This window comes from Rhincodon typus, chromosome 3 (genome assembly GCF_021869965.1).
Source record: "Rhincodon typus isolate 14 chromosome 3, sRhiTyp1.1, whole genome shotgun sequence".
Lineage (NCBI taxonomy): Eukaryota > Metazoa > Chordata > Chondrichthyes > Orectolobiformes > Rhincodontidae > Rhincodon > Rhincodon typus.
In genome coordinates this window covers 21,788,482-21,814,216 of record NC_063334.1, presented here as the reverse complement: position 1 = coordinate 21,814,216, position 25,735 = coordinate 21,788,482, and the positions used below count along the sequence as shown (strand labels likewise).

At 39.2% G+C, this 25,735-nt stretch overlaps 1 protein-coding gene across 1 annotated transcript in view; it reads left to right on the top strand.

The window, feature by feature from the left end:
• The window catches only part of LOC109921924 (ADAMTS-like protein 1), a 499,722-nt gene that overhangs the window by 438,800 nt on the left and 35,187 nt on the right, over positions 1-25,735 (top strand). The window contains exons 21-24 of the mRNA XM_048595307.1: positions 11,551-11,678; positions 12,027-12,155; positions 23,458-23,640; positions 24,974-25,108. Of these exons, the coding sequence (XP_048451264.1) occupies positions 11,551-11,678; positions 12,027-12,155; positions 23,458-23,640; positions 24,974-25,108 (575 nt within the window). The remainder of the gene's footprint in view (positions 1-11,550; positions 11,679-12,026; positions 12,156-23,457; positions 23,641-24,973; positions 25,109-25,735) is intronic.

Below are 25,735 nucleotides of genomic sequence, written 5' to 3'. Positions count from 1 at the left end.
GACCTATTCCCTCCCTAACTCCCCACCTACACTCATCTTTACTGGCTCCATCCCCGCCTCTTTGACCTGTCTGTCTCCTCTCCACCTATCTTCTCCTCTATTCATCTTCTATCCGCCTCCCCCTCTCTCCCTATTTATTTCAGAATCCCCTTCCCCTCCCCCATTTCTGAAGAAGGGTCTAGGCCTGAAATGTCAGCTTTCCTGCTCCTCTGATGCTGCTTGGCCTGCTGTGTGCATCCAGCTCTACACCTTGTTATCTGTGGAAGTAACCTGTATATTTTTGATGTTTTTCAGCCACATCTTATCGCTGTATTCCATTTTTTGAAACAGTTGATGATAAGATGCTGCCTGAAGCAGATTTTGCACTTGGCTTTCAGTGGAGATCGTGGGTTGTAGACCACGTGACCCAATCAAAGTATCTTTGAAGCAGAATTTCATGATTGCAAATCTGTGTTAATAGAGTAGGCATTTGCTGACCTTTTTTGAATTAGTGCACACTCCTGAATGTAGTAAGATGCGGTGAAACAGTACCATTCTTCATCGAGTTTTCAATAGCCTTGGGAGGCCACTCAGCCCCTGCTTAGAGCAAGGAACTCAGAAATGTATCAAACCTCCATTCCAGTGCTCGATAAACAGATGTGAATGGATTCTTAGGGAAGTGAGTAAGGCAGTCAGGGCTGAATGTGTTTGCAGGAATGGAACTCAGGCAGTGAAATCATTAGTAAGCACCAAGTGAACGTCCCCTTGCAATGGCCCCGAGAGTGGTTTGAGGGCATCTCACAGGACGGCGGGAGGGGATCTGAGGCCATTAAAGGGCAAAGCATTCTTAAAAGGTCCTGAATGATCAATATTGCCACTGGTCAACCTACCTAACCAGCCCTTCTATAGTCTCTTGTAGTCTAAGGCTATCCTCCTCACAATTTACCACCTCACCATTTTTTGTACTGTTTGGAACTTACTGATCAACCCTCCTATGTTCAAGTCTAAATCATACATATAAACCATAAATAGCCAGGAACCGACACCGACTGCCATGGAACCCACTGGACACAGACTTCCAGTTGGAGAAAATACCCCTCAACCATCAGCCTGTGCTTCCTGACAATGAGCCAGTTGTGGATCCCATGGGCTCGTTCTTTTGCTAACAGTGTCCCATGTGGGACATTATGAAAAGCCTTGCTAAAGTCCAAGTAGACTTTATCAGAAGCATTGCCCGATCAATTCAGCCTACTGGTTGTAATTATTGTTATATTCAATGACCAATAATACATTTAGAGAAAAAATATTCTATATTCCAATATCTCTTGTTGATGCAAGAGATGCCACTTGCTAATTTGAGTTGGCTAAGATTAAAGATGGTGGAATTCATGAGGAATTCTAGCCATTGAATCTCCTCATCGATTCTCAATGCCCACTCACTGGACAATCAAGTTCAGATTATCCCTGGTTACGTAGGATTACCCAGGAATTACAACACATAAGAAAAAGTCATTCAGTCCAACCATTACGTGTTGGTATTTACGTTTCCTTTGAGCATCTTTCCTGCACAGGACATTTAATATATTTCTGAGTTCCTTGCCCTAGGCAGGGGCTGAGTGGTTTCCCAAGTCTAACATCATAACCATTTATTTCCTTCTCCCTAATGAATTTGGATAGTTTCACTTTAAATGCATTCAAATTATTTGCTTCAACCCACTCCCTGCAGTAGCAAGTTCCAGTGCCCCATCACTATTTTCATGAAGATGTTTCCTCTGAATTCCCGATTGAACTTCTCGGGTTACTATCTTACATTGATGGCCTCTTGTTCTTCCTCACAAGAGGGAACATTCTGTCTGTATTCACCCTATCAAAATTATTTATAGTTTTCTATAACTCTCTAGGTCACCTGTTGGCCACATTCTTCCAAGACAAAAGAGGCCCAGTTGTCCATCATTTCCTGATATCATCTTTGTAAATCTTCTCTACACCCAGTCCAGAATGTATCTGTTTTGTTTTTATATAACATAGTGAACATGATCTCCACACAGAGGTCCAAGTATGATCTGATCAGTACTCAATACATTTCAGCATGACATTCCTATTTTTCAGAAACAAAAACAGATGTTGCTGGAAATGCTCAGCAGGCCTGGCAGCACCTGTGAAGAGAAGTCAGTTAACGTTTTGGGTCTGGTGACCCTTCCTCAGAACTGAGAACCCAAAACCTTAACTCTGATTTCTCCTCATAGATGCTGTCAGACCTGCTGAGCTTTTCCAGCAACTTTTGTGTTTGTTTCTGATTTACAACATCCACAGTTCTTTCAGTTTTTATTCCTATTTTTCAATTCTGTTATTTTAGAAATAAAGCTGAGTGCTTGGATAGGACTTTTTAGAACAATTTTTAGTGATTCTTTTGTCCTTCCACCCCACCTGGACTTGCATCTTCCAAATAATAAGTGACCTCCCTTTTTGTACTGCCTCATTGTTGACTCACATTTGCTAATTACTTGCCCATTCTGCAAGTTGATTAATGTTCTCTTTTTTTGTTTAATGTAATTCCTCTGTATTATTACCTGCACCCTGTTCCCATTTGTTGTAATCCACAATTTGAGAAATTACAGTTTTTGATTCCAAAATCTAAATGATGGAATATGATCCAAAATGTGAACATCATTGCTCCCCACACTGCTTCTTGTTCACTTTTTAAATTATTTTCCTCAGCTTTTACTGGTTTATGAAAAGTATCTGTTGCAGAAAAGTTGTATTCTCAATCCAGACTTGGGCATGCTGAAAAATAGCAAGGCTTAATGTTCGTACCAGTATTTATATAGCGCACAATCCTAGTCGTCCTGTATTCAATCTAATTTTAACACATCTTCCTCTTCTTTTTTTCCCTTGGTATGTTCATTTCCTTGTTCCTTAAATGTATATATACTATCCACCTCAAGTACTCCCTTCAGTAGGAGGGGTTCCACATTATATCCAATCTCTGGGTAATTAGGCTTGACCTGAGTTAGCTACTTGGGAGTGTTTATGACCATTCATATTTATGGCCCCAATTTTGATCTCCCAGCAGGTGATTTTTTTTTTCTGTAGCTACTCTATCGAATTACAGAGACACAACAAATAGGAGCAGAAGTAAACAATATATCCTGCTGTGCCTTCTCTGTCATTCAAATCTACTTCCCCATTAATTCCATGTATTCCTAGATTCTGTGGGAGACCACAAATCTATCTCTTAACTACATTCAACGATGGACCAGCTTGGGGAGAGAACTCCAAAGATTTACGTACCTTTAAGTGTAATGTTATCACATTGTTTCATGGGGTGTGGCCATCACTAGTAAGGCCAGCATTTGTTTCCCATTCCCGATTGAACTGAGTGGCTTCCAGAAGGTCATTTGTGAAGGCAGTTAACATTGTTGTAGGTGTGGAGATAAGTACAGTAGGTCTCCTTCCATAAAGGACATTAGTGAACTAGATGGGCATTTACAACAGTCAAGAAAACTTTCATGGCTATCATTACTGAGATGAGCTTTCAATTCCACACTTCATTGATTGCATGCAAATTTCATCAGCTGCTGTGGTGGGACTTTGAACCCATATCTCAGGAGTATTAGCCTAGGCCCCTGCATTAATTGTCCACATTATGACTACACCAGCATCACCCCAATCATCCCATCATCTCAATCATTTGCTTATTCTGAAACAGTGCTCCCTTCCATATTCTTAAAGACCTCTACTTGGTAGTCCCTCATCTTTTCCCGTTCCCGAGAAAAGAGCATCACTGAACTTTCTTTGCACTGTCTCAAGTCTCTCCATGTTCCTTTCTCAATAAGGTGATCGACTTATATTCCATACAAGTTTAAATAGCTTCTCTCTGTTCAACTTTAGAAATGAACTGCAGTATTTGCTTTTTGTGGCTTTGCCTGTGTTGCTACTTTTAATGATTTAAGAATGTATCATATGTTTCAAATTTGGAAAAAAGTTATTTTGTTTTCTGCTGTAATAAAGTCTAGCCTTTCAGATGGGGCTTCAAACTGATTAATGTACATCCAATGCAATAGACAGAATCTCCTAGTTTCTTTGGTCGTCTCCATGTGTATTTCAGGGTTATTTAAAAGTTAAACATGCAGGAAATTACAAATATCCCCCAGCCTTAACCAGAAAATAAAACTGTTTCCTTTAGAAACTGCAAGTGATGATTCATGTGTTTAGTTGACACAGTGTCAGCTTAATAGTAAAATGTTGTGGTGTTTATAGCTACTGAATACTTTCAACTTCTTAACAATAATTACATGTTTCTGTAGATACAGTGAAAAACTAACCAGATCAAGATGTTTAAAAGTAGCATTAGAAGGGAGTAAATTAATTTGTGGTCTTCCAGAATTGGTTAAAAGAATACCAACTCTACCCCTCAAAACAACAGAGTCCTTCAAATGATTCACAGACAGTTTAAAAATTAAGCCTTTCTGAGGCAGTATGACATTAATTCTGAGGCAGTCCATACAAAACTGCCAAATTTTCTGATTTCTTGTTTTATTCTGTACACTAAGTAGATTCAAAAAGAGAAAAGCCTTCATTGACACTCTGAGACCCTGTTCTGGCTTTTTTTTTGATGATATATGTTAGGTTAATGGATTTATTGAATTCTATTGACATTTTGTGTTCCTTCATAAGACATGGGTCTTGCTGGCCAAGTGATTGTTTGTTGCCCATCCTTAATTGCCCTGGAGAAGATAGTGATGAGCTTCCATTACGAACTGTTGCAGTCCTTGGAGTGTATGGACAACCATAGTGCTGTTAAGAAGGAAGTTCCAGGACTTTGACCTATTGACAGTGAAAGAACAGTGATATAGTCCAAGTCAGGATGGCATGTAGGTTCAAGGGGAATTTGTCTACAGGATACCATCAAGAAAGTTATTGGCACCTTTTTGTGTTTAAGTTCGACCCATATGGTTTAATTTGTGGAACCTTCAAAGATTACATGCCTATTTACTGCGGTAATTGACACCTTGATCAATATTTTGACGCAATCTCCTCTTTCTCACCCCTCCCTGTCTCTCCTGAAGATTCTATACCTTGGAATATTGAGCTGCCAGTCCTGTCCCTCCCTCCTATGTTAATCAATACCCTCAACTCATCTACGTTACTCGGAAGAGTCCTTGTGTTAAAATTAATACCATCCAGCCTTGCTATGCTCCTTTGTGTTAACTTGACTGTACTTGCACTGCCTTCTAAATTGACTTGGTGGTTCTTCCATGCGTGCATCACCTCCTCCTCTACCTCCACTCTGTATCCCAGCCAACTACAAAATTAGTTTAAACCCTCATCAATCACACTGGCAAACCTCCCCATGTGGTTGTTGGTCCCTTTCCAGTTTAGGTGCAACTCGTCAGACTTGTACAGGTCCCACCCTCCCCAGAACTGGACCCAATGATCCAGGATTCTAAAGACCCCCTCCTGCTCCAACTCTACAGCCACGTATACATCTGTTGCAACTTCTCTCCCCAGGACTGTAAGAAATTACGGAGAGTTGTGAACACAGCCCAGTCCATCACGTAAAACAACCTTCCAAGCATTGACTGCATCTATACTTCTCTTTGCCTCAGGAAGGCAGCCAACGTAATCAAACATCCCTGCCAGTTTGGTTATTATCTCTTCCAACCTCTTCCATCGGACAGAAGATACAAAAACTTAAACACACGTACCAAAAGATTCAAAAACAGCTTCTTCCCTGCTATTCTTAGATATCTGAATGGACCTCTGAAATTTTAAATGTTATGTTGATCTCGGCTTTGTGTACCTTCTCTGCAACCATAGCATTGTATTCCTCGCTCTGTTCTAGTACCCTAATGTGATTTCCATTGTATGATCTGCCTGTACGGCACGCAAAACACAACTTTTCACTGCACCTAGGTACATGTGACAATAATAAATCAAATCAAATTTATCTGCCCATTCCTATACTCACAAGCTTTTGGCACCAGGAATAATCCAGTGATTACAACCTATGATCCTGCTTTTTAATCTGCTACCTGGCTCTCTAAATTCATGTTGTAGGACCTTATCCTTCTTTGCAGCTATGTTTTTGATTGCAGTCTGAACCATGATCTCTGACTGTTCGCTCTGCCCCTTCAAGATATCCTGCATCTGTTCAGTGACTACCTTGACCCTGGTGCCAGGGAGGCAGTGCATCATCCCAGAATCATTTCTTTGCATATAGAAGTGCCCGTATGTACCTCTTATTTTTAAGTCACCTACCACTGTTATTCTCCCTTTCTTTCTGCTCACCAACTTGTGTATCTGGGCAGTGTCCACACACCCCAGAGGAACTGTCATTTTCAACATTTACCAACATGGAAAGTCAGTTCTTGAGTGAGATGCACTCTGTGGCTTTCCTGACTTCCTGCCTGCTACCTTTCTTCTGAGTGTGCTTCCTCACTTGGCATTTCCTGCGGATGTGGTCATTCTGACTGTAAGGAGTGTCGAAGATTTCACATTGTGCAGGCCATGAGGCTGCTTTCCCCTGCTATACTCACCCTTCATCTTAAACTTACTTGCCTTGCGTTAAGTTCACTCTCTTTCCCAAATCCTACTTTGGTTTACATTTATTATTTTATGGTATTGGCCCTGACTTCCATTTATTTCTGGTATTTATTCTCTTCTTTCAAAAGCAATTGCACACTTTTGTTTTCTTTTTAGAATTTACAGACTGCCCCTAGCAGCAGTTTCTCTTTTGTGGGATAATGGTTAGATTCTTGCTTGTCAGAGATGATCATTGTCTGAAACTTGTCTGGACAATGCTACTTAGCACTTTTTACTTGGAATGGCATGCAGGCTCAGTGGTTAGCACTGCTGCCTCACAGCACCAAGGACCCAGGTTCAATTCCAGCCTTGGGCAACTGTCTGTGGAGTTTGCACATTCTCCCAGTGTCTGCGTGGATTTCCTTCGGGTGCTCTGGTTTCCTCCCACAGTCCAAAGATGTGCAGGTTAGTTGGATTGGCCATGTTAAATTGCCCATAGTATCCAGGGATGTGCAGGCTAGGTGGATTAGCCATGGGAAATGCAGGTTACAAACATAGGGTAGGGGAGTAAGTCTTCAGTAGGTTGGTGAAGACTCAGTGGGTTGAATGGCCTGCTTCCACACTGTACGGATTCTATGATACTCCAGATCTAGATGTTGTCCAGGTCTTGTTGCATATCATTATGGACTGCTTCAGAGTCTTGGGAGTCATGAATAGTGCTGAATATTGTGCAATCGGACACCCTTCAAGCTTATAATGAAGGGGATATGATCCTCTTAGCAGTCCTGACTGAAAATGGATACCAATGCCTCAGCCTTGTTTTTTGTACAGATATGTTGGAGAGGGGGATGCTGTGAAGGAGCAGACAGACAAGTGAGATTGAGGCCACAATTAGATCACCCATATTGAATAACGAAGCAGACTCGAAGGGCCATATGACCTGTCCTGCTCCTGTTTCCTCTGAAAGCAGCCCAGTGAATGGTTAATGTAATGACCAACGAAATAATCAAAACCAGTTACAATCAAGCTTCCCGGGTTCTCCCACCTGCCCCCTAAGCTAAGGGTCAGCAAGGATGCAATTACAGGGCAATTAGTGCTTTGCAATAGAGCTGGGGAGAACCAAACTTTTGTCTGCTCACATTCCTGATCACCAAGGGGATCTCGTAATGGTTGTGGCTGGTGGTTCAGTTCCTGCGGGTGCCTTTTCTGTTTGGGTTTGGCTGGAATTAGTCTTAATGATACTTTCTACTCCCAAGCAAGAAGCCACTAAGTCCCTCATGAGGCTGAAAATTTAACCATTTTAAAATTGGGACAATAACTGGAACAACACACTGTTTCATCCATTTCATCCTCAGTGTCCAAGTGTTCAGCTTCCGACAAGTGTGGAATTTGTCTGTCACATTCACCAACAACAAGCATTTCAACAAACACAAGGTTGCTAACTGTGTTCATCATAATCTATTTTATAAATCAGATTTGTTCCAATCTCTCTCTGTCATTAAGAAAAATGGCAGAGTGTTGTATCGGAGATGGCATTATTGACCAATTGATTCTTGCAGTATTTGTGAGATGGAATGATGGGTTTGGACCCAAATGTACTGGGTTGGGTACCTACTAATCCATTGGAGCAGACTGCCTGCTTGCTAAAATGGGGTGGATCGCACATTCTCAGAATACATTGAAATGAATGGAGTTCAATTTGGCAGTTCTATTAGATGTATGCAGTCTGTCTGACTCAATTAGTGCTATGGAAAAGGACCCCTTTGGATTGTTAGATTTTACATTATTTCCAAGACCAAGAATAAAAAGTGGTAGAAGACTGTGGAAAAACTGATTTTTGGAATTGCAAAGAACATCAGGGAGAAGTAATGGGAAACTATATCCAAAAATAGAACCAGGGACATCCACTTTAGGGAGCAATGTGAGCGTGTATGTTTTTCAAAAGAGAATTATAAAAACATTACAGTTATAGCAATTTAATCTCAAAAAGAACAGAAATGTTTATAAGCACGGCAAATAATGAAATGAGGTAATTAGGTTTCCTGGAAAAGACATAATTATAGATATTAAAGTATTAGAAAATGAAACAAAAATGGAGTTAGATGAATTTCAAAAGAGAACAAACATTTTCTAACCATGTAAGCATTAAAATAATGTCAGATATAAGTAGGGACATGGAAGTAGTAAATTATATTAATTATTCCAGCTATCTTCATTGATTTCATAAAGGAGGGCTAGGTGCAAGTTCTGTCCAAATGAAGCATTTAAGAAGGAAAGATGAGAAGAGGTAACAGAAATTAAATGGTTCAATTTTAAGTGGATACAGGTGGAGAAAGAAGGGAACAAAACAAGTTGATGTGCCTTAAAGAATAAAAGTGTGAAGTAGTAAAACAACATAGTTAGGTTGACCCCTTATAAATTACTGGTTAAGCTACAGCTAGAGTATTGTGCTGCATTCTGCGCCCTGCATTTTTAATCTCATTTGGATCTTCTATCTGAACAGAATTGTATCAGGGATGAGGAATTATAATTACATAGAGATTCTTGAGAAGCTGAACTGTTCTTCTCACTGTAGAGAAGATGAAGGGAAGACTTAACAGAGTTGTTTGAAATTATGAAGGATGGAGTGTCTAAACAGAAATTTTTTCCTGTGACCAACAAATCAGGAACCTAAGGATATGAATGTAAGATCACTGGAAAACGCCTGAGGGTGCAATGAAAGGAAATGATTTTACACAGTTAATAGATGTGATCTGAAGTGCAGTGCCTGAAAGGACAATGGAAACACAGGTGATAATAACTTAAAAAAGGGAAATGGATAGATACTTAAAAATTAAGAATTTACGGGGTACGGCATTAAAAGCAGATCAGGGCTAGGAATAATTGGATAGCTGTATCAAAGTGTCAGCATACACATTGAATCGTGGAGCCACAGAGTACGGAAACAGACGCTTCGGTTTTAGCAGTCTATGCTGAACATAATCCCAAACTAAACTAGTCCAATCTGCCTGCTCCTGGCCCATTTCCCTCCAAACCTTCCCTATCCATGTACATGCACAAATGTCTTTTAAATGTTGTAACTGTGCATCCACCATGTGGAAGTTCATTCCACATGCAAACCACCCTCTGTGTAAAAAAAATTGCTCCTCATGTCTTTTGTAAATCTCTCTCCTCTCACCTTAAAGTATACCTTCCAGTCTTGAAATCCCCCAATCCATGGGAAAAGACACCTACCGTTAGTTCTCATGATTTTATAAACCTCTAGAAAATCACCTCTCAACCTCCTATGCTACAGTGAGAAAGGTCTCAGCCTATCTAGCCTTTCTGAATGGCCTTCTGCTGTATGCTTTGATAGAGTTCTATTAACTAATATGGTGAAGCCATCAGGGATATTTGAACTAGTTATTTAAGCACATACACAACTTAATAATAAATATGTCTCACAGAAATTGGAAAATTGCATATACACCAGACTTCTGGTTCAGATGAGATGTAGGTTAGTGTCCTTAAAGAATTAAAAGCAGGAAATAGACTGCTAGTTTCGCAGAGTTCCATAAATATTGTAGTAGTGTTTGTATAATGGAGCATGGCAAGTATTCGAATATTTATAAAAAGAGTAAGGCAAAACCCTAGCAATTACAGGTGGGTTAACATGCACAGTGTGCAACATACTTCTGATTGTTAAATGAGATGCTGTGAACAATTTCGAAAGAACAGAGGTTGTTTAGGAAGTTGTGAGAAATACTGGATGATGCCTAAAAAGTGTCTGGAATTCTTTGAGTCAGTAAATGAGCTAGAGAAAGAGGGTAATCTGGTAGAGGCCACTTACTTGGATTTTCGAAAAGATATTAAGAGAAACCTAAGCACCAAAAAACTAATGCTAAATTTATTGTATTGAGATCTATTTTAACCAGGAAGGACCAAAGCAAGTGACTAATAGAGGTTGCTGTTCCTGCCATTATATTTATCAATAGTAATATTGGATCATAGGGAGGTCATTCATTTTCGCAAGCCTCCCATCATTCAGTATTGACTTGGACACCAGGGTATCATAACTCCCCTGCTGTTCTTCCAAAAATTACCATGGGATCTTTTGTATCCACCTAAGAAGGCAGACAGAGACTCCATTTAATGTCTCACCAGAAAGACCACACCTCTAATGATGCAGCATTTTCTCAGTACTGTACAGTAATGTCAACCTCGACTTTTGAGCTTGCTTCTTGGAATGAGACTTGAACTCTCAAACTTCTAACTGAGACGCACAAATGATATCACCGAACCAGGGCTTTGTTGACACTTTGACATAGCAAAAGATGCTGTATAATGGAGCTCATTTCCCTTTCTCACATGAAAGGTCACACAATAGTTGATTACAGTTTTACAATTAAATATTTAAAAAATAGAAAAGTGGCAGAGACTTTCAGGAGGTTCAAATGGACAAATGCTGATGTTAAGAACACAATCCTTGGAATTTTTTCTGTGGTAAATAAGTTTTTGTAAAAAGTTCTTAATTTGTACTAAAGGTACATGGTGGGGGGGGGGGGGGCGCGAGTTGGAGGGGGTGGTTCTTGTTACTCAGTAAGTAGCATTGCTGCCTTTGATCTAGAATTCTGGCATCAGACTACACTCCAGAAGATATTGACCACTGATGTAGTGTTCACAATGTTTTTCAAGCAAGTTGATAATCAACCTTTTTTAATCAATCTGGTTGGACGTGTTATGACGTACATCCTTGGCAGGTGGAACTTGCTTCTGGACCTTATGGCCCTGAAAAAGGAACCCTGCCACTCTGCCACAACTCCCCTCACTTCTGCTACAAGACCCCAAGAGTCAATAAATGAAGGTATTCGTCATAATTAAAAGATTACACAATTGCATAGCAAATTTACAAAGGATTAGTTGATTCACACTATAATAAATGTACTATTTTACTTTGGTCATCAAGTGTGCTGTGAGTGTATTTGTCTTCCTATTGATGGGAACTTGAGCTGTATACACAATTTGTTTTCAGGTCAGAAATCCTCATTGCTTATTTTTCCCTTGCAGAATTAAGCTTCTTTCAGATCATGCCCTACAATTATTTTTGCCAAACAAGTCTGATGTGGGAGTCTACACCTGCACTGCTACGAATCCTATAGGATGGGATTCCTTGTCCTCCAAAGTTGCCATACCAGGTTCGCTGCAATTATAATTGATCATACATTTATTTCCAAAAAGGTAAATTTGTCTTTGTTTTCTGAAGTAATTGACAATTTTACCAGATCATATAGTGACAATTTATCACTTTCTAATGGAGCATGAAAACTCACGAGCAAGGATTTCAGTTCTCAGATCAATTCAACCAGAACAGCAGTGGTAGATAAAACAATAAAATTGATGGAACCATAAAAACTACAATTGTTGATACAGGTGGTGATACTCACACTCAATTCAATGCTTTTGTCTGGACAACATGGTTCATTAACAGACATTCACCAACATACAGTAATTACATGATGTGTTGTGTACTTTATTTTGTGTAGGGAAGCCAGTAATTAGAGTGTCCAAACATGATTTGCTGAACTTTAACTCGACATCTGTCAGTGTGGATGTGGGAAGCGTTGTGAAAGTAAGGTTGAGAGCCAATATCACAATTAAGTGCCAAGTCAATGGTAAGACTGTAATTAAATTTTCGCATGTTGTTTCACATGATAATTAAGCAATATCAAGAATTTTTTTTTGCATTTTAAATTCTTAGGAATAATGCTTTCTCATGAATTGTACATTACAAGAAATTATAACAGTGTATACAAAGAATGCCTACACACATGCTGTCTTGCCGAATAGTATTTCATAAACATGAGCTGATCATGCCTTGCTCCTTAATGAGATATTGCTTCTGGAGTGTAGTTAAATAGCATAATAAAAATGAGCAAAAAGGGGTCATCCAGAAATTCTGAGATTTCTAAGGGAAAAATTGCATGTTGAATGATGTTATAATGGTAGAAAATGAAGTAAGTTACCTACATGATTTTACTCATATGCTTGGAAATGGGGGAGTTCAAAGGCTTTGTGTCTACAAACTTTGTCTAAAGTATTAGCACAAATATCTATTCTCTGCTGTGGCACTAAGAAAGGATTCTGAAAGCTGTCTTTGAGTAATTATAGGTTGGGAAATTTTTCTCTTCATGCCCTTTAGTAAGGGAGCCCTTATTGTGCTGTGTGCCTCCCCATGCACATCCAAAAAAGCACTTAATCAGGGATAAAATAAATGATAGATAGTCTCACAGAGATATTGAAAGCCCTTGACAATTACTTCAACCATAGAACTACCACAGTTCTTCAAAGAGCAAGATTTACAAAAGAGTTCAGTATCCAGGGGAATCCCTAGATGATTTTGTTGATGATCTTTGTAGGAATGCAACTATGGTGACTTTGTCAGAATTCATAAGTCACAGAATTGTTGTGGAAGTTGCTGATGCGTCTTTATCAGATTTATTACAATCCAAAGAAGACTTGACTCTTGAGAAAGCAGTGCAGATGGTGATTGAGGAAAATGTCTGGAACCAACATCGATCAATCCTTAGAGAAGAAGATCTTGGCATTAGAGATAAGAATAAAAACCACAAAAGACCCATGTGAGAAAGGAATACTGTGATAGGGACAGGCACCAGAAAATCAAAATCCTTGTCACTGCTGTGGAACAAAGGAATCCCTCCGGTATAGACAGTGTCAAGCTATTAAAAGTAAATGCCTTGTATGTTACACAATTGGTCATTGTCAGAAAATCTGCATAGTTGGAATACTGTTTCAGAAAAGCAAGAAAAGAACCAATATCCACACAAATAAATTAATGAGGTAGAGAGTCTATAACATCAGAAACTCCTAAAGTATTCCCAGGGGTATCAGATGATCTGGCCATTATATTTTGGCAAGTTGATGTTTATGTTTATGGTCATTTTCAGAAATTTCGAGTTAGACTTTGGGGTACATTTAATTATATCATCAGATAGTGAGCCATGGTTAAGAAAACTGTCTACTGCCAACAACAGTGCAATTATTTGGTCCAAAGGGCCTAACATTTAAAATTAAAAGTATGCTATAACCAACTCTCCAGTATAGGGAACATCAGATATTTGATAACATGCGTGTACTTCACAATCAAGGATTCTCACTTTTGAATTAGAAGGCTTGTTTCGATCTCCATCTTTTTTCAAATGGCAAAGGGGTTAAAAACAGTGCAATGGTGAAGGAACAACCGATCATGGAACAATTGTTCAACTGACAGTTGGCATAATTCATTGGGTTTGGTTGTCTCATTTTGCGATCTAAACATAAAACAGAATTTATTGAGATTTATTATGCTGGCAAAATAAATTTGTTTTGTGTTATCAAGGAAATGGGGTGGAATTGTGAGGAAAAATGAGCATCAGATAGCCAATGAACAGCAAACCTCATTTGAGGCAATTCACAAATCTATAACATGATGTAACTCAGAAAACAAGATTCAGACCTGATGGTAGATGATAATGTGACTCAGAAGAATTAAGTTCAATCAGGATATGTGACTTCCTAGTTTTTTTCCCAGAAGGACCCTTAGTAACTGTGACTGAGAGAGCACCACTCCGAATGCAGTTCTCAAATAGCAAAACTGAGTGTATGAATTTGTTGGTTTCGCCAAAATGAAATCACCTGAAGGCAAATCCAGTCACACATTGAAGTAAATAATTGCAAGCTTCACACTAATCTACAGATGGGTTGATAAAATCGGCACTAATCTACAGATGGATTGAGAAAAAGTATTAATAGATACAGGCTGAAGACATGGTGCATACAACTCCATGGAAGCCACCACTGAGCAGGCATAACCAATATCCAATGATTTGAGATACTGCAAAGAAGAAACAGCCTGAGTCAGGAGGGAAGATGTCTTCCACAGAGGAAACCCAGTAGATTAACTATCCTCCATCTTAAAAGGACTAATAAACCTCAGAACTGGTAGGAAGAAATCACTGTTAATGGTCTTTGACCCTGCAAGCTACCAGACTTCCAAGTTTGAAGAAGATGCATGTTAGAAGAATAATGAAACCTCCAGATTGCCTGAATTTGTAAAGCAAGAGACTTGAGAGGGAAATGGATTCATTAAGAATGTGATTATGGAGAAACATGTCAACAGTGAGAGAAAAAAGTTTGGGGGGGTAATGTTCTACGTGAGTCTGAATGTATTGGAAAGGGTTAATATAAAGGAGTGTCTCAGTATCAAGAGCACCGCCCATTATGATGACGTCATGTGGACTTGTCGGGCAGAAGAGTTTAGAATTTCAAAGGAGTGAGTCATATATGCAAATTAAGTCCAGAAGTAGGCCACTCGACCTCTTAAGCCTGCTTCCCCATTCAATACATTCATGGCTGATTTGATTACTCCACTCTTCCAACTACCCAATATCCTTTCATCCATATTTGAGGTCATCCACATCTCTGTTGTCCATGTCCCAACTGGCCACCCAATCACCCCCATGCACATTGACCTGCATTGGCTCTGAGATAAGCAATGCCTCGACTTTTAACATATTTAACATTGTTTTGAAAATCATCCTTGGCCTCACTCTTTCATAACTGAGCAATCTCCTCCACCCCTGCAATGTTCTGCGATCACTGCAATCATCTAATTCTGACCTCTTGAGCATTCCCAATTTTAATCATTACATCATTGATGGCCATGCCTTCAGCTGCCTAGGCCTAAAGCCCTGGAATTCCTTTCCTAAACCTTCCACCTCCCATTTCCCCTTTTAAGTTGCTTCTTCATATCTCCCTCCTTAACCAAGTGTTTTTTTTGTCATCTGTCAGAATATTTCCTTATCCAGCTTGGTGTCATATTTTGTTTTACAATACCCCTGTGAAGCAGCTTGGAATGTTTTATTGTACTAAAAGTGCTATGTAAACACAAGTTATTGTTCTTGGAGATGGTTATTGGTTGGCATCTGTGTGTAATTCTATACAGAATGAGAATAAATGAGGATCTTGGCAATGAGGATTGTTTGCCTAACTATGCAAAAGGCGTGATTTTATTTCTTTTATTGATTCTTGAACTTGAATTGTTTCAAATTTTGTTTGTATCTTCTAATTCTTTTTTTAATGAGCAATAATGCAATGCCACAAACTAATAGATCTCTCATTTCCATCACGAGATCATGTTTCTTGCACTGCTTTGCTCTATGTTAGTGATGATTTTTACTGAGATTATTTTCAAAGCACATTTACTCTTGAATCTGCTACTGGATTCAGACCCTTGGCTTTAGTTGCTGTTTGAGCTCTGATACTGTTGGAAGAAATCAAACATTGTGGTTTTGGTGCTTTCGGGTTGTTTCAGAAATATATTTCAACCCAATTCTAATGTCACTAACTCATCTGTAACTCTCTCATTCAGCAAAAAAAGGCACACAGGCCATGAATCACTTCTTACTGTTACCAGTTGTAAAGCAGCGGCCTATATTATCATGTTTATTAGTAGCTGTTACATGGCTCAAATTTGCCTGCATGTTAATAAAAATAAATAATAATATAATAGGGGAGATTCTGAAGGCTGTGATGTGGCAGGAAGCAAAGCATCAACAAATCAAACAGTGGGAAGACATTTTGCTCCATTGCCTCTGAGAATGATCATGCCCCCTCCCTATTTAGAGTGACTGCCCCCCCACCAACCCTGTCGAGAATCGCTGAGGCTGTTGACATAACTCTCCCTGCTCCATCAGTCTTTGAGAGGGCAGTGACTGTTACCTCCATCTCCTCCCAGTAACCATTCCTTCTCTCACCCCCTGACCACCAAGAGTGACCATTCCCCTCTTCTCCCCACTGACTTGATCAGGTGACCATCAGCCTCTCTGTGCCACCCTTGGACACTGAAAGAGACCATTGCTCTTTCCCCCAGAATCACTGAGAGTGACTGTCCCACTAGTCTCACTGGACTCATTAAAAGTGACCGTCCCACTCTCATCTTGTCCCCTGAGCGTGTCCTTCCCTGAACCCACTGACATCGATGACAGACATGCAGGTAGGTGAGAGTTGCATTTATTTTGCAGTTTGGGAGATATAGTATGTTCTGTTCCTCTCAGTGTTCAGGACAAGATGGTGCTCAGTACCAGAATCCCAAGGCAATTTGGGCTGGTCAGGCTTGACCTTCAGAATGAGACAAGGGAGATGGGTTGAGGGGCATTTCGGGTACACTGGTGGTAGGGAGTGTCGGTTGAACAGGCTGGAGGATGTGTTGGGTGGGCTGTTTCTTAGATCGGGATGGGGAGAGCTGCTCGAGCAGGCAGAGGGTGAGAGTCAGTCAGAAGGATGGGGTGGTCAGCAGGCGGAACACTCCTGTAGCCTCTTGAAAGAAATTTGCATGTGGCGAGTTTTGTGTTTTCAATTATCTGGATTCTGAAGATCAAGCAGCATCCTGTATTTGGATGGTACCAGTGAGAAGGCCCAGGCATTACCTGCGTGGAAACTGATGTGGAGGGGGCCATCCTGTGGTCTCATGGAATAAGGTATTTCATTGCTAGACGTCATGATATGGTATTCTGACCTTCACTTCTAGACAGTCTGTGGCTCACTGCCCCTCTCATCTGCATGGCATTCCATGTAAAGCCACTGACTGTGGTTCTCGATATTTGCTGCACCATAAGGGCACCTGTGGCAGGATGCTCACAGTAGGGGCCAGTTTTTCTGTTGCTGTAGGTCAATGCTGGCCCTAGACCTGCTGACTCATGTTCCTCATTCAATCATACAGCAGCCCTTTTTGCAACAGATGCAAGAATACCAATATTGTCTGTATCTGGATCCATTTAGGACAGTTCCAATGACTGCACATTGGTAATATCAGAAACAAAGCATCTCCTCAGTCATGTGATTGTGCTACAATTTTTGAACACACAAATAAGATATGACCAACATCCTCCAAGCATTCCAACATCGATTCTCCTGACATGGATACCAGTGAAAGAACTCTCCCTGGATCTCCTCAAGAGGAGACAATGGCTGTGTGGTATTATCACTAGACCTATTAATCCAGAGACCCTGTGCACCCAGGTTCAAATCCCACTACAGCAGATGATGGGATTGGAGTTCAATAAAAACCTGGCATTGATGACCATAAAACCATAGCTGGAAAATGTCCTTTTGGGAAGGAAATTTGCCATCCTTACCTGGTCTGACCTACATGTGACTCCAGACCCACAGCAATGTGGTTGACTCTTAACTGCCTTCCAACAATTAGAAATTGGTAATGAATACTGGTCTGGCTAGTTATGTCCACATCCCATGAATGAATAAAAAAAAGTGTTGTAAATCATTGCCCTGATTTGTTGTTCCAGTCTTTTGGAACATGTAGAATAACAGTTCGTAAGGAGGGCCTCTGCCCCAGCCCCCAGCCCCCACAGTACCCAATAAATGACCAGCATTACATAGGGTGACATGCTACCAACATACCTCATGCAGTCTATGGAATCTTGGAAAATAATTGATACTTTGACAACTGGGATGAACCTTCCATGCTGCAAGATATTGTGTCTCACAGCCATTAGTAGGATTGATTTTTAATGTTGCATGATGTAGTCAAGAGTGCTTGGGGGCCAAGATTTTTAATTGACAGAATAGATCAGTGCATGAAGTCCACATACAGTAAGTATTCTGTGACACCAGATGCCTTTCAACTCTACTGCGTGTGAGTCTCATTAATACTATTGGCCTTTGAAGAGGCTCACATCACACTAAAATACAGCTTCCTCACTCTCAGAAGAAAACTACACCCAATGTGGGTTTGGTTTTTCACACAAATAGCACATTTGCAATTTTGAGGAGGATGGAATAAAGCAAATTTCACGAGTGGAGATTCCTCATTTAGAAGCACCGCAGTGCCTCATCAAGGGACTAGAGATCGGGAAAGGTGGGAGTGGGCACCCAAGAGCCATTGACCCATCTGCAGCTCGCACCTTGTGACCCAGATCCTGTAAACCCCTTCACCTCTTTATCTAACAGTGCCCCAGGGTCATTCCCTGATCCTGGGACTCCAGTCGGTGCGCTTCCTGCTTCCCCCGTGGTGTTGCTGAGCACAAGATCTGCCAGCCTCTGATTGGCTGGCAATTCTCAACAGGTGAGACATAGCCCTTCAGGTCTTGTTTCATGGAGAAGCCCCACTGGTGTCCTCCTCATTGCGTGATTTGCTTGTCGTTCAGCAGATAGCACAGGTCCCCAGCCGGGCAAGACTGCTGCAGCCTCAACAAGACGCTGCTTGAGACAGGTGGAGGCTATTCGGCCTTTTAATCCTGTTGGATCATTCAATATGATTTACAGCTGAACTGCAAACCAACTCCATATACCTGCTTTTCGCTGTATCCATTATTATCCGTATTTTGCAAAAATCTATCGATTTCAATTGATTGATTTATTATCAATTGTCATTTGTATCAAGGTCCAAATTTCTATTGTCCTTTGTGTGCAGAGATTCTTCCTCGTTTCATTCCTAAAATTCTGGCTGTAATGAAAGATTGAAGAAGAGTCCAAGACACATTCTGAATTTGGAAAACCAGAAGAAAAATCAAAAGAAATGTAAAAAATGGAAGTGAAGCGAGAAAGGGTGGCGCTGTTAGGAGAAAATATAAGGGTAACATAGAGAGAAATAGCCATTTTGTAAATGCAGGAGAAGTAGAGGAAGCAATGGAGCTAATAAACATGAAGATCTTGAAATATATGAAGGACCAATGTGTACGTTTCCACATAAATGAGCAATAGTGAGAAAGTTTGACAGAGGAAGAAAAGATGCAGCAATTGGACAGGGAAACACAGCTGTACAAAACTGGTGCAATTCAACATGGAGACCTTTTTATTGTTCTTTGCATCTATATATTGTCTTACAAAATTCCTTCTGCAGCTATAAGATTAAGGTGCTTAATCTGTATAATATAGTTTCTCACTAATGTCAAATACTTACACAGAAAAACTTCTTCCATTTCGACAAATACTTCTCTGCCCTCTGCTGGAGCCATCTGTGAATGGAAATAGGCATACAGTTGGAATTAATATTTACTCGTGGCATAAAATTATATTTTATACGTATTCAACTGCTACTCATTTGTGAAATATTCTATGGTAAAGAACTTTAGAATCCAGATTGTACTTTTAAAAGGTGTTGTTTTGTCATTTAATCTTTCATTTATTGATGTTCCACTACCAGAATTATATTCTTTTCATCACAGAGTTTCTTTGGAAACTGTACTTTGGAATACCATGATATCATATATAACATTTTAAGTATCTGTCATCCATGATGCAGAATGACACCCATAACCATGTGGTTCACTACTTGACTGGAGATGACTGAAAGGCTTACGTGAGGAACAGTGACAATATTTGAGCATTCCACCCATACATATCTGCAGAGCTGTGATCTACAATTGCTATATGAATTACTATAGCATACTTTACATAGAGAGTCACTTTCACGCATGTTTTGAAAAAAGTTTAGACAGACTACATTACGAAGAAAAGTCTTAGAATAAATAGTGAAAAGCCAGAATGATGTCCAAATCACGTGCTGAAATATAATTTTGTTAAATTGTGTTGCCTGTAGAACTATAGGCATTTACAGAAAGGATGAGGCTATTCAGCTTATTGCACATGCTGGCAGTTTGCTAGGGCAATCCAAAACAAAGGCATTTGCCCCACTCTCGAAATTACATTGATGTTTTCTATTATAGTGCTACTTTTAACTGATGGATGACATTTAACATGTAACTTGTTCGAAGTGAATCTGTTGTGGAAGGAGTTGGCTGAATTCTTTCATTGGCAGTCTGGTGGGATACTGTCACAATTCTATTCGGGACAGTTAACAATTATTTAAAAATCCAAATGTCTTGTTTAAACCGACAGAAATATTCCACAAGATTTGACTTCCATTTTTAACCAATCACAAATTTTGTAGAATATAAGAGAATTGAACAAAACAGCTGGTGTTAACTTAGCATATGTTATGCAGTCAAGTTTATTTTCTACTTCCTGCAAAAATTCTTTTGGAAGACACACCGTTCTTAGATATTTACTGTGGGGACCACCCATAGGTATGCTGTAGATCTCTGGAAAACTTCCTTCAACTCCAAATATTTTCAAAGGTCAAACATTTATTTACTTGTCCTTGACTGTGAAACCATTAACCAAACACAGAGAATGCTGGAGAAAATCAGCAGGTCTGGCAGCATCTGTGGAGAGAGGGGAACAGAGTTAATATTTTGAGTCCAGTGTGACTCTCCTTCACAACTGAACCATTCAGAAAACGAAGTCTTGCAATACATTTCTACTGGTTAAAACCAGGCTTTTGGATTTTTAAAAAAGTATTAATGCCCTTGAATGAGATTGTGACAATATCCTAACAGACTATTCAGTTCTGAAGAAGACTCATAATGGACTTGAAACATTAAGTTTCTTTCACTCTGCATAGACGCTACCACACCTGCTGAATTTCTCTACTATTTTGTTAACTTGTTTCAGATTTCCAGCATGTGCAGTATTTTGCTTTTATTCCCTTTGTCATTTGCTCTGATTACTTTTCCAAAGCTTTCAAGCTAATGTTGGTCACTTTGCAGCAAGAAATTGTGAAGCAACTGTAGATTCTCCCTCTCACTTCAAACTGCTCAGTCTTCCAACTTCTGTTCCTCATAATCTCTTTCAAACTGAGATTAAACCTCACTTGTAGTCCTCTTGGTCAATGATGAAGTTAATATTTGACTCTGACAGACCTGCATTGCAGGCAACTTTCATTTATTTTAACTAATGTCTCTTGGTGAGCAGCAATTTAAACATGAGGCCCAAATTGAAACTAAACTCTTATCAAAAACATGCAGATAGATTGAAAACAGAGATGCCGCCACCTCCCACCTTCCCCCCCATTACCCTTTATGTTCTACCCATCTACATGGGGACATGTCCTGCAGTGGAATGCTCAAATTAACTTTTACAGTAATTATCCATCATAACTTTTTCTTTGATCTGATGAAGTAAGCACTTGAATTTTACAACTTTTCAGAGTTCCTCAATATCTTTAACCTAACTTATCTCCACTTCTGAAAACAAAATCATCTCTCTAAACTGCACTTCTTCACTAGCATTGCAGACATCACATCTCTTAGATCTTCAGCAAAGTGAACTGACTTGCTGTTTAGTGGTCTTACCTTGCTAGTCGTTAGCTATGTAATACATTTCAAAGGTTGACTTATTTTGTAATAAACTCCAAGTTTGTTTAAATTGCATTTATCCCCTTTTTAGGGTTAATGTTAATCCCAATAACTAAAAAATATATTTACTAATCACAAATGAACCAATAAACCAGAAATTTACAAGAATATTGAGTGACCTTAGTCCTCTTTGAGTCTCGCATTCAGTGGTTCACATTATGCGAATCATCTACATTAGGTCCTTGACACCAAAGTTTTAGTACCTGCTTACAGCTCCTTGCCTGCTTCTCCTGCGAGGTGGCCCATGAACTGTGTTCTTCCTCCTTGATTAATTGATTAATTGATTTTATTGTCATGTGTACGGAAATACAGTGAAAAGCTTTGTTTACGAGAAGTACAGGCAGATCACACCAAGCAAAGGATGTACAGATCAAAAAGACTTAGAGGCATACACGTCACATTGCGGGTTACATTATTCCTAATTTATGTTAAACAGCAAATTGTCTCTCTGGAAACACAGTTTCATGAATTGAGTTCCAATTTATAATACATTGTAACCAGGTGTTGCTATTGTCCAGATGTTTGGAGCTGCAGCTGTGAATTTGTGTCATCTGCTTCCTCCATCTACTGATACCTCAGGGATGTAGAGCAGAAGCAGCTCATCTTGTGCACCAGTTTCTGGAAATATGCCTTTGATAAGCCAATCAAATCTGACTGGCTGAAACAATGTTGGAACCTTATACAAAATTAGTTTTGTCACCACTCTTCCAAGGAAAACATACATTGCAAAATTATGAAACTAAATGTTTCTGGATTCCATGTTTCTCTTTGGTCTGGATGGAGCTTGTGTACACACATTGTAGCTGTTTCCATTCAGGGTGTAAGTGTGTTCATTTAACAATTCACCAAGGAAAGAATCAATCAATGTTTTTCATGCTTTTCAAAACAGTTAGCTTTTTTTTTCTCTTTATACAAGTACACAATAACTATTATAACTAGGCTGTAATTTTTATCAATTCTTAAAACATGTCAGTTGTTCCTTTTCAATATTAATTTTATAAACATGAAGGTAAGCAATGTAATATTAGAAAGTGGGAAATGTGTCTTCCTGGAGAAGGCTAATTTATGGCAATCTTAAAAATATGCTAAACATTTGCATTTCATATTTTTGTATTTTCATATTTTGTAATCATATTTGGGTATTGAAATATAAATCATTCAAATTGTGAATGAATAAAGTATTGTAATTCACCTTCAATAGAAATCACATTTATAGTGATATATATCTTAATTTCTAGTTGTAAATGTTCAGATTTCTGGCTTTGTGATAACACTGACGATTCAAACTTGAAAGAACAGAGAAAAATATGGTCAGAAAGATTGTAGAAAGATAGGCTAATCTCAAGACATAGAAACAGATGGATTAACCTGACCGGTCAGGATATTCTTCTTTCTAATTTCTTTGTAGTAAATTCATTGCATGCTGAGAAAAACATACAATGTTAGTAGCATAAATAAACATGGAGTAAGTAGTTATTGATAAATAAGCTCAGGGAAAAGAATACGCCAAGTCATTCATTTGCCAATTAGCAAACATCAGTCCATACATTCACAGGGCAGAACTGATTATTAACTTTGTATTTGATCATTTGACATATTGCATAATTTTTCCATGCAGTAAAATGTCTTCATAACTTCTCTTTTATTTTTATGAAGATTAAAGTATCTTCATCTCATTCTTCATGACATTCTAATTTTGTAGGTGTTCCTGAGCCTACAGTGAGCTGGACAAGAGACCAGGGGCCACTTGATGGCAATGTTAAGCTTTTCCAGAATGGATCTCTCTCAATAATAAATGTCACATTAGCAAATCAGGGAATATATTCTTGTCATGCATCAAATCCTCTTGGCCATGTGAAGGCAACAACTAGTCTGCTATTACAGGGTAAGGAAAAACACATCATGCTTTACTAATTATAGAGTCATACAGTATGCAAGTAGATCCTACGGTCCAACTCGCCCATGCCAACCAAGTTTCCCAAACTAAACTAGTCCCATTTGACTGTGTTTGGCCCATATCCCTCTAAACCTTTGCTCTTCAGGTACCTGTCCAAATGTCTTATAGCTGTTGTAACTGTAATTAATTACCAATCAGTACAGCTTTCTAATGATTAATATCATTGCTCATGGAGTGAAGTTCCCAATCATCCAAATCAATGACCACTAACATCTGGAAGGCATCAGACACATGGAAACATCACTGTCTGCAAGATCCCCCTCCAAACTACTCATCACTCTGACTTGGAAATATATCAACGTTTCTTCAGTGTCTCTGGGTCAAAATCTTGGAATGCCCTTCCTAATAGCATCTTGGGTCCACTTACAGCACATAGGCTGCAACAGTTCAAGAACGCAGCTCACCACTTTCTTCTCAAGAGCATGGGCAATAAATGCTGGCAAGGCCAGTAATGCCAACATCTCATGAGTGAATCAAAAAACAAATTGTCATTGCTGTCTCCTACATCATTTCTCTGCTTTCAGAATTTATTTTCTACTGACACTCATTCCTGTGGGCTTTCCAATAGTTTCTCTTTAATTTCTCCTTAATGTGACCATGATTGGTCTGTATCAAAATATAAACATTTATTGTTGTTTAAGCGCTCCTCTGTGTTCTTCAATAATCCTTTGGCTCATTTTTCCCATGCCTCACTATTCCCACCCCCTCCATCTTCTCCCATTCCTTCCTCTTCATCTGTTTCCTTTCTCATTTCCCTCCGCACACTACAAGCACTGCTCTCTCATCTTTCACCTGTATCCCTCTCCCTCCAACCCATCCCCTGCCATGTTTCCTCCACCATCTCCCATTGTGTTCTGACATTGCACCCCTTCACCATCTTTTATGTCAATTAAATTTGATGTTAACATGAGGTCAAAAATAAGCATTCAAATTGTACAATGCAATGCTCTTAGTCCTTTCTTTTATATTGATTACTCATATTCTTTGATGTATTTCATCTGTCAAAGGCTGTTCCATATGTTCACAGTTAGTATGTCAGTCTGATTTTGAAGAAATCTGTTGAGTAGACACTACAACCTGTACTGCAGCATCACAATGAGTTTGAGATATTAATATGAAATGTACAGATGCAGTTTTTCAAATTCCTGTGATGGATAGGACAGTTCAGACACGTCGTGCCAATCCTCGCTCACTCTTTAAATATCTTATTTTCTGCCTTCCTTCCAGTTAACTGTTTTATTCAACAATTGATATGTTACAGATCCCCCAAGAGTCTTTTTGGAATCAAAGTATTTAGTCCCACTCTTCGCACTGACTGGGTCTGATGCTCACACAATATTTGCTACTATTCTTGGAACTAAAGAAATATTGAGTTCTGGAAGCAGTGTTGTGGTTGGTAAGTGCTGCATTTTATGAAATGAAGTTGTTCTTCATATTGAGCACACATTGTTATGATCCCAGATTATGGAACTATTTGGGTATGTCAGATCCAGAATGAAGTCTGACATGACATAATTTTTCACAAAATGTTAGTTAATGTGATGGTCAGTCACTAAATATAGTCATATGAGGCTACAGTGTTTATTTAACAACAGCAAACAGTTTGAAAGCTCTTAAAGCACACAGCAAAATGAAGTTTCTCCAGTTTGCAACCACTATCTGTTATAAAGTTCCAGATTTGTAGAAGTTAACCCCTCCAAATTAAATTTTGCATTTCTACTCAACCGATTCTCCCCCGTTTCTGTCATGTGAACTGTGGAGTCTCCTTCATGAATACTCTCAAAATTGACAGTTTAACTTTCTCAATTTTTAACAACCTGCTGATTTTTCATCAAACCTCCTGGTTGGGAGGTTTTACCAATGAAATCTTTTTACTGTGATGACTGTGCTTTCCTGATCTATCCTGTACTACTTTCTGGGAAGTAAGTTATACTGTTTTCTGACCACAGTCTGAAGTCCTGTGAACTGCCCTCAAAGCTTTCAGTCCATAGATTTTTGAAACTAAAATCAATCCTTGACTATT